Here is a 15,288-nt window from a genome sequence, read left to right as displayed (position 1 = left end):
GATATAGATACATGTTTTATAGCAGAAGCAGAATCCAGAGTACAGAATACACATTTATAACATGAGTAGAAGCACTTTAATACTTGAGCCTAATGTAAATTTGCAACTCACGAGGGGCAAGCCTGTTTTTATTATTCCAGGAGCAATTATTACATATGCTTCGGCTAATGTATGATGCCAATACTGAAATATTTAAATTGCTACATAAGTCAGTGAGAAGGCAGGAATCATAATGAGGCAAGAGAGGGTTATGAAGAACAAAACAAAGGGCTACAGGGAAGGAGGGGGGGGCGGCATCATCATAACGAAAGCCTAGCATATCACCCATTGTAAATGTGATACATTGTGTTATTACCATCATGCATTGCACAGCAATCAGAAAGCCAAGACAAAGATGGACTCTAATTTGGACGCAGCGACCCGTTAAACATGGGTTTGCTAATCTTATAGTCAGTTCACAGTTTGACCTAATAACAATCCAGGCCTCTGCCTCCAGGGCCAGATGCACCCACCAATAATCCACTATTGTCCTCAGCCTCATGCCTTCTAGGTCATTGGTTTGTTTGCAGACACGTACAACTGGGGGTTCAGTGGTATAGCATGGTTGACTGAACCTCCACTGATTATAGCAAGCCCCACTTTTGAAAACAAATTAGGATTGCATCGCGCTGTATGGATTTCTGGGATATTGTTTTGGACACCATCTGCAGGAAATTGCTAGGAGTGACAGCAGTACAGCAACATCTTTGCTGTAGTTATCTATCCAGTAAAGCATCATCAGCCAGGGAGTGCTTTTGTGAATGGGAAAAAAGAAAGTGTGCAGAAACTGGTCAGTTCACACAAAACAACTCCCACTGAAGCGAGGCGGTTCCTATGGTTACAGATGAGGCTATGTGTGAGTGTGTGTATGTCTGGGGGGGGGGGGGGGGGTGTTAGATTATTAGATATTTATTAAGTCTACATTTGCTGTATTATCCTTACGTGTTGTTCACAATCTGTAGTCGTTCACCCTTCCTGAAAGACAGATCCGAGGCTGTTCGGGACTCATAGTCATATAATGCCACAAAGGTTGTCACGCCCCCTATTGGGAGAGAGAGGGATTACAAAAAGTCAAATTGGTTATAAACAAAAAACTCCACCATACATTCCTAGAAATTAGATTTTTCTTTTCTTTTTTTTTTTGTAATTAAGGTTTTTATTCCTTTTTCAGAAATTAGATTTTTCAATAAAAAACACAAAATGAAATGTCACTTCACCGCAAAATCCTGAGTTATTTCATTAAGATTATTTTGTTATAATCGATTAAATCAATTTAGTTCGATTCACTTTTGCACCCCTAATTTCCTTTCCTACCTCCTCTGTTGGCCGGGGTAGCAGTGTTATTGTCCGTGCCCCCAAACAGGGTAAGCTCTGCAGTGCCACCTGTGGGCTGAGAGGTACGGAGTCCTCCGTCCGCAGTAGTAGGGCTCTTGTTGGGGGATAAGGACTGTTGCTGGGTGGTGTTGGGCTGGTATCCCCCGGCCCCTCCCCCAGAGTTGAGGTTGCCATCATGGCTACGGGTGCGTGGGCCTACATCCTTGGGCTTGCTCTTGGATCCCCCCATGGCCTAGGCCTATGGGATAGTCACAAACAGAGCACAAAGTGGCATATAAGTCCTGATAAAGAATATAACATTATTGTAAGAAAAGAAGGGGGAAAAAAAAACTAAAATGGGGCTGGGCTTGCTTCTAAGTTTCATCATCATCTAAGAATAGCAATCTCAACTCCGGAGAAAATTCCTCTCACTGTGTGAAGACCAGATGCAGAAACCAGAGATAGATTGGAGACCACAGCTCTGAACCAACAGAGACGCCGGGTCATGTGTGAACCACACAAACCAGCACTTCCCAAAGGATGGTCTGGCAGCTGCCACACCCCATTTTCTACACGAACGTGAGACCCCCCCCCCACACACACACACACACACACACACACTCACAAACATGTGACACACACCCAGATACACAATACACATGTGCAATTTCCACATGATGCGTAATGATGTTTAATAATAGGACTTGGTTCAAAATGGGGAAACTGGCCATCCCCACCTTAAACCTTTATCAGTGATTCTCAATCTTTTTTTATTTCAAGGACCTCTAATCTGATATGCATAAAGCCAGAGCCGTTTTGACATGATTTCTAGCTCTGTAACCAATCTACACTGTAAAACCGGCAGTGTTCATTTAACAACGAAAGGGTCCATTTAGTCGTTTCATTTGTACACTCTTGGAGTGTACAAATGGAGTGTCCATTTCGTATCATTCATTTAGCTGGGGACCCCACGTTAAGAACCAGTGTGTGACCTTGTGGACCAAGTGCTTTAGCCCAGTTGGCAGCTATATGCTCCAAATTAATACGCTACTTGACACAACTCTGCATTCTGCAAACTGTACACTAAGCCACATGATAATTTTGTATTTAGTTGAGGTAAAACTTAAACTATGCGGTAAAAAAAAGTCTAAATCCTCTCAAGTCTCTCCGCCCTACTCGGGCACGTGAAGCATCTCAGACCTCTGTAATCACAACTCAGCACAGGGAAGTTACACTAAGCCAGGGATAATTTAGGGACTGGAGACCCTGCTATCATGGTCACATATAGCTACAGAGGGTTTCGCTAGGAAATACAAATTTAGAGAAAACCCCAAGTTGCAGGGTTTTCACAGTCATTGTACAGCCTCGGGTCTGAAGCTCCGAAGGCAATAGGAAAGCGAAAGAGATGGCCATGTCATTTAACTTGTTCAGAGGCAGCCACTGTCATGCGCCGACAACATCCCATTGCTGCTTGTTGCCATTTAGGAGCCTGCCAAGTTTGGCATGCGAGGCCAGTTTCATTCATGTGTCTTTAAGCCCAGACAAGCTACACTACAACACACACCAGTGCTGGCAGCCAAAAGCCTAGTTCAGACCAAAGACTTGTGACGAGACAAAACCATTTTAAGCCGCTTTATACTTCGCATCTGCGACACGTTATGAGCTTGTAGGTCTGCTATTTTTGGTGTGCGAAACCATTGTATGATGGAGCATACATTTTGAAGCTTTAGAATTGTGCAGAGAAAAATCACAGCAGTCTGAATCACTCTTATCAGGGACAGAGTGAGACATACTCGGGAACAAAAGCACTGTACGGTGGAAACCGTATACTGTACAGAAGAGGAAAAACAACGCTCCAACAACAATGTAAGGGAAATGATTGAGGGGTGTCAGTTGTTCCTGTCTGTCAGATATACCACCATGCCACCTCGATCCTCCTCATCTGACGCACGGCATCAGGCGTCAGGAGGACACCGGGGAGGAGGAGGTGGAGGCGAAAAGGGAGACAGGAGGCTCTCTTGTGCCTTATCAGACAGCTGAGGGGATTCCTATGGATTAGATGTTCACAGCAGTCTGCCAGATTCTTTCAGGGGGGCAAGTAACCAGTTTATTTTTCTTCTTTTTTTAAACTTTTTGCAGACATAAAGCACAGGAAAGACATTTGACTCAGTTTTTAGAAAAAACACAGAAACAATGATAAAACATAACATAAATAGACATGGTGTGAATTCCAGACAGTATTTCAAGGTCCATTATTACATCCCATATTAGTCCTGATTAATTCCCTAAGACAAATCAAGGAAGGCACAGGATACTTGCAATGCATTTTACTGTCCAGCTACTCTGTGTACAACTTGTTCATATTATAAAAGGAAGCAGTATCTACAGAGAGTGAGAGAGGAGGTAGTGAGTAGGGGTCAATGCGGGCAAAGGGTCGATATCTCCCCCAGAGTACAATGGGGAATGCATCACACTAAGTGTATCAGTCACAGTCACAGTTAACAGACACTCACTGACACCCGCAGCCAGACTAAAAGACAACTGGTGGCACCAGTGGGCTCGTCTTCTCCCTGCAGACTGTTTGCATGGTTAATAAAGCTTTTCATCTCAGTCCCCCAGATGTACGAGATGTGCCTTGCTCATTCAGCACAACTGATGCCTTTTACTTAACCACGTAAGCCCTATTTTTTTTTAAAGTCCCCCAAAAAATAAAAACAAACAAAAACATTAACATTTTAATTTAAATCACTTTTTTCTTTAAAAAAAATAACAATACATTTAAACTAGTCCATACCCGGGGATGTGCGCACTCAAATTATTTGCAGAGTTTGGGTTATACATAGTAAACTTTGGGAGAGGAGGCTGCCACTGTCATGTACTGTACATGGAATGCATTGCATTTGCATTGCTGAAAATCCCTAATCAAAGTAGTAGTAGTAGCAACTAGCAACTATTAGCACCATTCAGGTGAGTGAAGAAAGCTTAGCTGGTAATTGGTCATTGTAGCCCATTAAGAGAGTTGTTAAGATTGCCTTGAAGATCATATGGTTGATTTGAATAGAAGGAAGCCAGGAGTGAACAACTTATGCAGCGGGGAGATCAGCTTGATATGGGAACATTATTATCAAATTAAATAAATGTTTTTTGAGGCAGGTGGGCGCGGACCCCCAGCGAATGCTTTGCGGACTGCAGACCCCAGGTTGGGGTTCACTAAGCTATGGTCTTTGTGCTAATAAGACAACAGCCGTGTGTTCCTCTGACTTGATCTGTACTGTGCCTAAGCGCGGACAATTACACACACACAAACACACACACACACACACACAAACGACTCCTCCGTTCTTCTCATTCACAGAGAGAAGCAGCGGCTGGCGTAGTTTCTCATCTTCAAAATAGTTGAAAGAATGTACTTTCTGACACATGGTGAGATTGCACATAAAGCACAGGAATGTCCCGTAGTATCAATGACTGAGTAAACAATCTACACACAATGCCATTAGCAGCAAGAGCTGGCAGCCCGTTGGGACCGGAGTACGTCCCATAGCCTGGGGGACCGAACCTGACAACAGACGCCATGGCCGCGCATGCCCATGCATGCGAACATGGCCTCGCAACATGAGCATGTGGCCACTCATGCATGCGCTCGTGGCCGCGCATGTGCAGTGACTTCGAAAACTCTGGCCGTAGAGTTAAACAGAGTTTCCAATAAAAGCTAATGAACAGGGGCCTCCGCTGGCCTAGCGGTCCAGGCGCATACCATATATGCTGGTAATCCAGTCTGACAGCGTGTTGCGGGTTCGACTCCTGATCCCGACAACCTTTGTTGCATCTCTCTCCTCATTTCCTGTCAGCCTACTATCCTATCAATAAAGGCAGAAAAAGACCCAAAAAATATTTTAAAAATAATAATCTAATAAACAGCTTGAATTTGGGAAAAGTTAAAAATATCGTTCCTGAGTGTCTGCACATGGTAATGATCATTGCCCGTGTGCAAGTTCAGATCAATTGCTGAACGCACTGAGGAGAAAAACGTGTTCAGACAGACAGACAGACAGAGGTTTACCAAGTTATAGGAGGATAGCTGATACGAGTCGTGAGCCTGTAGATCTGCTATTTTCAGATTTTCACCTATAATGACAAGCCGAGAAAAAGTATGCCAGACCAGGGTTTAAGACAGTGGTTAAATGAACGTCACCTTAATGATGATGTTCTTAAACATGTCACACAGACGATGAGGATTTTCTAACATCAGATGGAAAATGGAGGGGGGTGCAGGGGGTGGGGGAATCATGAATAAAAATGAATTCCTTTGATAAATCAGATCAAGAAAAACAAAATCAGCGACAGGATGAAACGCACCAAAAATAGTAAACATGAAAATAGAGCTTTGAGGAAGAGTCCAGGGGTCTTTCTTCACATTCTGCTTCAAATAAAGACCTCCATTGTGAGTTCTCAGCAGGCGGCGTCCGCAAGACACAGAGGTGGCCTGTGGTTGTGGACTGCAAGGCCTTAGCGTTTCCATTCCTCTTTCCTCTCGCAGTCACTGGGAAATGTGGAAATAAGGAAGTCACAGAGTCGGAAACTGACATGCCTCATGTGTGTGTCTGGGGGGATTTTTATATGCTGCATTTATGCCAATATAACCCATGTGTCAGCAATCACCTAGCAAGGCTGGGGCACACTAGCTTAGGTCTTAATAGGCCCAAGATACAGTAAGCAATGAGCACCTGCTCTCTGTGAGGCAGAGTTACATGAAAATCCCTCAGGCGAGGCAAGGGGGGGCGGGGAGATTTGCTTAATTATGCACAAGATCTGGCAACGGATTTCAAATCCTTCAAGTCTCACAGGATTTGGTTGAATGTGAAATTGTGAGAAGTCTTTTAATGTTGCTGTCGTCTTGTTATTTTCTCTATCCTACCTTTCCCCCCATTTCTGTCTACGCCAGGCCGAAAGGCATGGCCGAAACTATGTTTTGCACCCTGTCCTTCCGTCTGTGTGTGTGTGTGTCCGATCTGTGCTCCGAGGAGCACTTTTTCTAGTTTTGCTTTTAAATGATCTTGTAACATGACAACCCAAGGATAAACTCTGTTAATGAGAGAGGAAGTGATACAATTCAATGGTTAATCAGACCTTCATCTGAACACTTCCTCATCTGCTCCTAAAGAACGGCAACTTCCTAATCAATTACCTTAATGATACACATTTGAATGATTTTATTTGAATCTGCACAAAAAGCGCAATACATGATAGATCCAAACATTGATTAGAAGAAGGTTACATTACACGTTCAAACCAGATACAACTGCTGCAGATGTCCATTAACACACAGAGGGGGAAAAAAGATCACACATGCACACCCCAAATGGAGTATAGGCTCAGTTCTTATGTCCTTACACTGGATGTGAGAGACTTTCATACCATGAGCGGTTTAGCAAACGCAGAGAAGGCAGAGATAGTGAAACTGCTTTCGTGAGGAGGCAAGTTGCAGCTTGAATTCTGACTTGACAGCTACTGTGGCGCCCATCCCTGTGTGCTTGTTACTATTGGTTCCATAGTCTAACAAGCGGATTGGCATGTTCTGACAGTTCCACCTTCACTAGATGTCCATACACTTTTTATGCCTCTGGCAACAGGTGAAAAGGTCCCACATTTTCACAATAACACTATAATTGCTGGAATTACACTGTTGCATTAAAATGTTGTTGCATCGTAATTTAGTAATTGCAATGGAATAACAGGATTTGTCTGTGTAATAACAGACCTTTTTCCCCCTGTCACCTGTCTATGATGAACGATCACTGAGGCCATGTGAAAGGGGATTATAGCAGCACTCCACTATTCCTCTGACACCAACTGTTCACCCTGTTTTAAGCCGAAATACCACAAGAATTATCCATCACTGTGAATGTAAGAGGGAAAGCAAATGGCCCTGCTTCTCTGGGATAATACCTTTCAAATGAGATCTACATTTTCTGAATATCATTGCAATGCCAGAGGTCTATAGGACTCGGTTTTAACATAGTCTCCTACTGGTTCTCATCATAGGTTCTGGACCTTGAAGGGTCTCCAGCTATATGGTTGATGGTTGATAATTAGGAAACATTTGGTTAAATTTGTACATTGTCAGAGTTAAAGTAATACTGAAGACATCACAGTGTAGATTAGGGTCCCAGAGATAATAATTGCATCACATGGTGGTCTGTGACCTAATGCATATCAAACTGGGGTTCCCTGAAATTAAAAAGGTGACATCAATGAGAGACCAACGGTTGAGACATAAACATCCTGTTTTTATTTCATTTGCATAAATGGACATCAAACGTTTAGTGCTGTGTGTAGTATAAGTAAGTAAACTTTATTTATAAAATATAGTTACAAGGTGCTGTACATAAACAATAAAATCACAATTAAAACAGGACAACAAAAAAGCAACCGTGTGTGTGTGTGTGTGTGTGTGTGTGTGTGTGTGTGTGTGTGTGTGTGTGTGTGTGTGTGTGTGTGTGTGTGTGTGTGTGTGTGTGTGTGTGTGTGTGTGTGTGTGTGTGTGTGTGTGTGTGTGTGTGTGTATGTGTGTGTGTGCCGTGTATGTATTTGTGTGCTAGACCTAAAGGAAGCCCGGAGGATAGATGGACAGGTGATACATGTAATACAAGTGAAAGTCAGGAGGACAGGACAAACAAATATCTCATATGCCGCTTTTACTTTGCAGCGCGCAACATAAGCACCACGTTCGGCTACCGCAGTAATCCCGAAGGTTGAACAGCAAAGACAGATGCATAAGGCAGTATCCCAGTGTGGCTCTGACCGATTACATCACACAACAACCTGCTTCCCCAGACTTGACTCCCAATTAATGGACGATTTATCTGTCATTATTAAACTTTTTTTGACGACATCGGGATCGATTATGCAGCCAATGTGTCCCCATTTTTATTCAAGTATAATAGATAAATAAAACATTTATTATGTGACTAATCAAAAGTTAAATATTATTTTCATATATATACTGAAGTTTAATTTAGGCTATTTAATGAACCACTTAAGCCCTGTACTTTGTCGTATAACAAATAGTGAGATAGCCAATCTAACTTCACATTTGTGAGCTTGTAGATCTGCTTTTTTGCAGTTTCTGAATATTTTGAAAATGTTAATATGTCACCAATAATGGCATTCCCAAAATAGGGACAATCTGATCTTTAAAAACATTTATCACAGTTAAAGGTTATTTCTGTGTTTATTTTTATTGATTTATTTGCTTATACTGTAAGATAAATGTTCTCGTAGAGAGTAGAAATAGACCCAAAACTCTGGCATAGGTCAGACCTGTGTGTCACTATACCTTAGCCATCTGATTTAGAGGTAAAGTACTCTGTCTGTGTGTCTCTCTGATCTCTGCTGATCCGAATCAGAGGTTAAGTGGTAGAAAAATGGCAAGCCACTGGGCCAGATTTAGCTGACTATATCACAGGGCTGGCAGTAATTCAGTCCTCTGGTTCTTTCAGCATTGCTCTCCAAAAGCTGGAACGTGTCAGCATTTCAGCCAAGAGAGGGCATTGTGGGAAGACATTACGTAGGCATGTTTGGGTCCAGGGTGTACTGTCCTGTATGACTTTATGTGTGCATGTACAGCATATGTGTGTATGTACTCTGTGTGTGCCTGTGCCACCTTGTGTACAACTGTATCTGCATGTGCCCTGATGTCGGCCCGGTGGCTGTATAGTACTCCTTCTATACTATCTTAATACTGGTATGTAATTACTACTGGGAAAACGTGGCGAGGCTTTGTCTCCTGCGTGACCAGCCTCCAATCACAGCGTAATCCAGGCCTGTTTGTTCCGCACCCAGATTATCAACATCAATTCCCTAATCGTGCTCGCCAAACGGCAAGATGACGTGGTTAGTGAAACAACAAGACTGGATATACCAGTCAAACTGCCTGCATGCTGCTGCTGATGCTGCTGCACCCCCTGCAACCACATCTCTCCCACATCTCTCATCCTGTCTCAACAAATCCGTTGAAGGGACACAGCCACCTGTACACAAAGTAAATGAAGGAAGTAGCACATTGCTTAAAAGGTTTGAGTTCCTCCTGGTTGCCCGTCTATGGTACTGTACTTAACGAAAGGTCGGTTACAGTCGAGTTGAGCTCGAGTCTTGTTTCTCTTCTCCTTCCACAAACAAAAGCATGAGGAAATGGCTGATGGGATATGTTTACACACCCCTTCCCCCGCACCGGTTTCACCAACTGCCTTGCGGTGACATGACATATATCCATCCACGCTTCCCGTAGAATGCAGTTACTCATTTTGTTAATAATTACAAAGAGGCTGAGGCCAACGTCTCTGTGCATCGGCCACATCCTGAACGCAAAATGATTTACTGATGCGCAACCTCTTGCGTGCTGTAACTTACTGTACTGTCCACACTGTGCTGTGTGTCGCGCTTATCTCCCCGTGAAATCGCTCCTCTGAGCCACTGAGCTCCTCCGTGTTCGGAGGTCTGAGAGTAAACATAAGCCCTCAGCAGTGGTACACAGTAAAATTCTTGGTGTTCATTTATCCATTTAGGTTCCATTACATTTGTTAATGATTAACAAATGTAACCCATCACATTAACAAATGTAACCAAACGGACCTGTACGGGTCTATTGGTTTACATTTGTACACACATTGTAACAAATTGTTACACATGGTTATATTTGTACACACAGAGGATTTTACTGTGCAAGACATTTGCTGAATCCAGGATTAAAAAGTGTGCGTCTCGGCCCCCATGTGCTCCTCCTGTCACGGACAGACACGGGGTTAGAAACAGGGAGGTGCTGGAGTCAATATTTACCACTCCACTCCACACACACATACACATACAGCCTCGCCGTTGCTATGGAGGTGATTCCAAGCATTCCAAAAGCAACAAACTCCGAGACACACAGGGTACTTGTTGTTCTCGGAAAAAAAAGAAGGAAAAAAGAACCCAGCACAAAACGGCAGGTTATCTGATTGGGAAAATGAAACTAGATTAGAAGAGGCTCTGTCTCTGGAAATGATGTGGGATTTCTGTCACTTCCTGAAATCACTTAATTGGGGGGAGAGACATGCATGAAAGAGAAAGAGGAGAAAAGAGAGAGACAGAGATCACCTGAGGAAATTCTTTCCATCTTTCAGTGATTCCCATTTAATAAACAATGTTTACCAATTTTCCCAGCCTCATAGGAGCCTGCAGAGTTCAGACCTTTATAATAGGATCAGAAGGTGCGATCCCTTACTGTGTGGTGTGTGTGTGTGTGTGTGTGTGTGTGTGTGTGTGTGTGTGTGTGTGTGTGTGTGTGTGTGTGTGTGTGTGTGTGTGTGTGTGTGTGTGTGCGTGTGTGAGAGAGAGAGAGAGATAGTAAGACAGACAGATTGTTTAACTTAGGCCTTACATACACCGGCATGAGTTTAGTTTTTCTTCTATTGACTTCTGAACAACAACATTATGATGAAATTAAATTATTTTGGGACTGTGGCTCAGTAAGAAAACATTTGGGCCATTTTAGATGAGGTGACCCACTGGTGTTTCCCTAAGAGAAGTGAGGGATGGGAAGTATATTGTGAACTGTACACAGACAAATCCGGAGTGTTCATTTGTCTACCACCTTCTACCCGAAAAATGTCCACTAGGGTGGGGGGGGGCATTTGAAATGTACAAGCTCACAACCCACAATGCGTTGCATCTCGACACATTGTGAGCTTATAGTTTGGCTATTTTCCTTTTTGGAAATAGGGCTTAAGTGGTTAACTAAACTGCAATCAACTCCACTCTCTCTATCCCACTTTATCTCTAACACCACACACCAACACTTCTCCATTTCCCCACCGGCAGCACTATGATTAAAAATAAAGATGAGGCCATTGTGGGACAAAACTAACATACAAATATTCCCCTACCGCTCTATATGAGAGAGGGGGGCGGGGTGGGGTTGGGGGGTTGAATACAAAGATATGACTGAGCAAGAGACATAATCTTACTGCTGCACAGAACTGCAACACATGGCATCCTCATCTCCATCCTCTTCTGCCTGCAGTCCAGCCCAGACCCTGATCAGGGCTCTGCCCATCCAAATCTCTCTGAGTCACACACAGAAACAGCCCCATGCTTTCATGTTCTGGGTTCTGGCTGGATGAATCATCCCTGCACAGACAGGGTTTCCATGGGCAAGTCCCATAGTCAGAATTATTTCTCACGCACAACAATAACCTTCGCCATCTGCCCGGAGATGGTGGGGAGCGATCTAGGGCCATCACACGTGGAACGCTGCAAGCTTACAAGTAAATAAGTATCTGTGCCTCACAGCTTGTCCTAACCTCTTTGGCTCTGTGAAGATCACCATGGCCAGTGCAGACTTCCTGTCTTATGAAAAAGGCAAGACCTGAAAGAAGAAGACTGGGTGAATCCCTCAACCCTTACCTAGACTGGGTGTGACAAGTGAGGCTTAAAGGAGACAGACAGAGGCATTACAGTCATTTCCTCCAGTTACCTCATCAGGCTTGTTGTTACAAAACAGGTAAGAAACACCTGGACAATATAAAATGGTTTCCCTGACACAGCAAAATAGAGGAGAGTTTAAACCCCAAGCCCTTTAGGTGTGATTTCAACATTTCAGAAAAATGCCAACTGTGGGAAAGGTGTGAGGGCAAATGAAATTTTGCGAAAAAGCGTGCCTTGTTTTATGACCCGAGGCCCATGCCGCTGATGATAAATATAGGACATAAACAAGCACAACTGCACCATGTCACTGCTCCTGAAAGCTGGGGGAGATCAGGAGCATCTGTGGCTTCCACAGCACAGGACTGCAGTGAAAGGATCTTCGGGTTTGCAGTGTATTGTGTTTGTGATGAGAGAAGCCCCATATTGTTCCTCTGGGGTGTATTAAACACAGAGAATAGACTGGCTGCTGTACTGCTGTACTGTTGAAATCTGCCGCCCTGTGCAGCACGGCGTCTTCACATGCATGCAGTACTTTGGTGTTGCTTCTGGGTTTTTACTATTGACACTCCGGTCTTAGGCCTATGTCAATATTATTCGTGCTCTCTCCCTCTCTTGCCACCGTGTAGCACTGCTCCATCCTCTCATCTAAATATGGTCATTATGTGCAGCGAGACCGATGATCTGCGGTCATGTGTTCAAACAGGGAATCTCGAGGAGAGCTGGATGGAGGAAGGGAAGGGGACGGGAAGGGGAAAAAAAGATAATCCTCAAGGGGTTTAGCTTTCTTCTCCCTTCCCTGGTTCTTATACTCATTCTCACTCTCTTGCACTCAATCCATCTCTTCCATGTCCCTCTCCTACTCTCTCTCCTCCTCGAACCCTTTCTCAAGAGCTTTCCAGAGGGAAATGATGAAAATAAGGAATTCAATTCCTCCAGCAGCCTCTATCAGCCATGTGTCATCTCAAGAGGAAAAAAAATCCCCTTTCTCCGCTGCCCAAATATTATTGATCTGGTATTCAGCCGCGAGGGGTGGGGGAACGTTCCTCCTATTTCACTAAGCCTAGCGAGAGGCAACCATGACACCCTAAAAAAATAAATATATAGAAATGCTATGCACACTCTCTGACTGGTAACGCTACATGACATAAAGAGCCAAGAGACACTATGACACTCCAGAGAAGGCCTTTAGTCCATGACACCGGCTGCAGCCTGCGGTGAACTCACACACTATGACAGCAGATCCTTAAATTAACCCCTTCATCTCATTTCAGAGAGATAGCATCTGAACTGCTTAAGTCCACAGAGACACCAGAGTGCCTCATGCTTCAGTAACCTGGGGCTTTCGCCATTTAACTTTTGATCCACACAGCCAGGCGGTAGCCAAAGCCATTAAGAAACCCTTTCCAGCTCTGATATCTGAGGCCTAACCAACCGGGATGGTGTGGGGCGATGCATATAAAGTATAATACAGGCAGTTCAGCAAAATACAGTAGAAATGTTAAACACAGCTGTGTTCAACTATGCTAAGTCCATTTCACTTAAAACTCAATCACAGACTGAAAATAGCAGATCGGCAAGCTCATATCGCGTTCTGAGATCGGCTATTTTTTGGTGTGCAACCCTGTTGTACGAGAAAGTATACTGTAAATCAGGTTACGATGACACAATAAAGGGCATGAGTACCAGGTGAGTACAGTCATCCATGGGTGTGTGTGTGTGTGTGTGCGTGTGCGCGCTCTATGGCATTCCCAGGTTTGTTAAGAGCTCAGTCATGGCTGAGGAATGCAGAGTGGAGGACAAGGCGAGTTCCAACTCCTCTCCTTGGAATGCACAGGGGGGCAGGTAGAGACAGCGTCCTTCCACCCAGGATGTGCAGACTGTATTGCTGCCTTGGGACATGGATGCCGAGCGAGGAACATTCCCAACATCTCTCACTGACAGTGGAATAGAATGCAATGTCAAAACAGCCACGTTTCTCATCAACTATATAAGAAAAACACATCAACAAAAACAAAAAAAGTGATTAAAAATGATTAAAAGGCTGAAAGAATGTTCACCAGAAAAACTACAGCCCAGAGCTCAGGTTTATGGTCAATAACACAGAATGCAAATTTTAAAAAGCCTGCCTACCTGCTCAAAAGGCAAATACTATGACTATGCTTGACCTACACTTGAATGTGGAGGAAGCAGTCCGCAAACCATGCTATACATTGCTATAGCCAGCTACTCCTGTGACTTAGTAAACTCAAACTGTAAACACTGCTGTTCAGGCACAGATACTTGCAGCAACAGCAGCAACAGAAGTACAGTACAGTATGCAACCAACTACATCATAACAGCTTGTGGCAGATAACCTAGCACCCTTTCTCCTTAGAGACAGACAAATAAGAGCAAAGAGCAGAAACAACCACCTTCATTAAACTTTAAAAATGTGCTCTTGTCACGCACAATCACCAATTATAAGGTGGCCCTGCACAGTCAAATCCTCAGTGTTGATTTATCCATTTGGAACTCAGAGTGTATATACATTTAAGCTCAAGATACATACTGAAAGTATAATCTCTGAGTTAAATTATTGCTGCAATCCATAAGATGTATGTCCTTCGTGGGATTCAAACCCAGAGTTCCCACATGGAAGATGACATTTCTATCAGTGAAGATGGAACGCCCACTTGAGCAGGGGAAATATTGCACTTTGAGCTTCAGGCAATACCAAACCATTCTACCTGTACACAGGGTCTACATTTCTCAGTGAAAGAGTAGGGAGACTACATCCAACCACTGCAGGTGTACTATTCTAATTCTAGTACCCCCCCCCTAACCCCGCCAAAGACCCAGAGGATCGCCCCTCCCCCCCCCCCCCTTAGGGGTCCCTGGAGACCCTGGGGTCCCTGGGGTCTCCAGGCCGTGACCTACAGACACGGCGAAGGAAAACTGTGAACACAGCCACGCATGCAAGATGTTGCACATGAACTCAGCAGCCGCACTGAGGCGCTCCAACACAAACACTCTGACATTAAGCTTCACACAACAAACATCAGCAGCAAACATTCACCACAATGACAAACAAATTACGTCCGCGCAAAAATAAGCGAGGGCTCGCTTATTTTGTCTTTCCCTCCCTCCCTCTCTTCCTCTCTCTCTCTCTCCCTCTCTGTCTCTCTGTCTGTGTCTGTCCGTCAGCGAAAATTATCTCTCGCTGTTTGGCTGACTATTCTCTCTCTCCCACCCTCCCTCTCTCTCCCTGTGTGTGTGCGTGTGTGTGTGTGTGTGTGTGTGGTGGGGGTGGGGCGGGGGGGACAGCCATGACGCAGCGGGACTTTTGAGATGGCTATTGGCAAAATAGGTTGACTTATTCGGATACATGCGTGTGACTCTTCGCCCCTGCCGGTTCTCTGAATTTTTATTTTTAAAGAGGCTCTGTCATGATTAATTGACCACACATATGAAGTGAAACAACTGAATTCT

The 15,288-nt window shown here is 44.1% G+C and overlaps 1 protein-coding gene across 1 annotated transcript in view; it reads right to left on the bottom strand.

The window, feature by feature from the left end:
• The window catches only part of src (v-src avian sarcoma (Schmidt-Ruppin A-2) viral oncogene homolog), a 39,336-nt gene that overhangs the window by 16,430 nt on the left and 7,618 nt on the right, over window positions 1-15,288 (bottom strand). Inside the window, exons 2-3 of the mRNA XM_080445068.1 lie at window positions 1,354-1,612; window positions 982-1,081 (exon numbers count right to left, since the gene is read on the bottom strand). Of these exons, the coding sequence (XP_080301194.1) occupies window positions 982-1,081; window positions 1,354-1,603 (350 nt within the window). The 5' untranslated portion in view covers window positions 1,604-1,612. The remainder of the gene's footprint in view (window positions 1-981; window positions 1,082-1,353; window positions 1,613-15,288) is intronic.

Source organism: Gymnoscopelus braueri, assembly GCF_963280865.1.
Source record: "Gymnoscopelus braueri genome assembly, chromosome: 12".
NCBI classification, from domain to species: domain Eukaryota; kingdom Metazoa; phylum Chordata; class Actinopteri; order Myctophiformes; family Myctophidae; genus Gymnoscopelus; species Gymnoscopelus braueri.
Note: the sequence above shows the minus strand (reverse complement) of the source record. Positions and strands in the feature narration are given on the sequence as shown.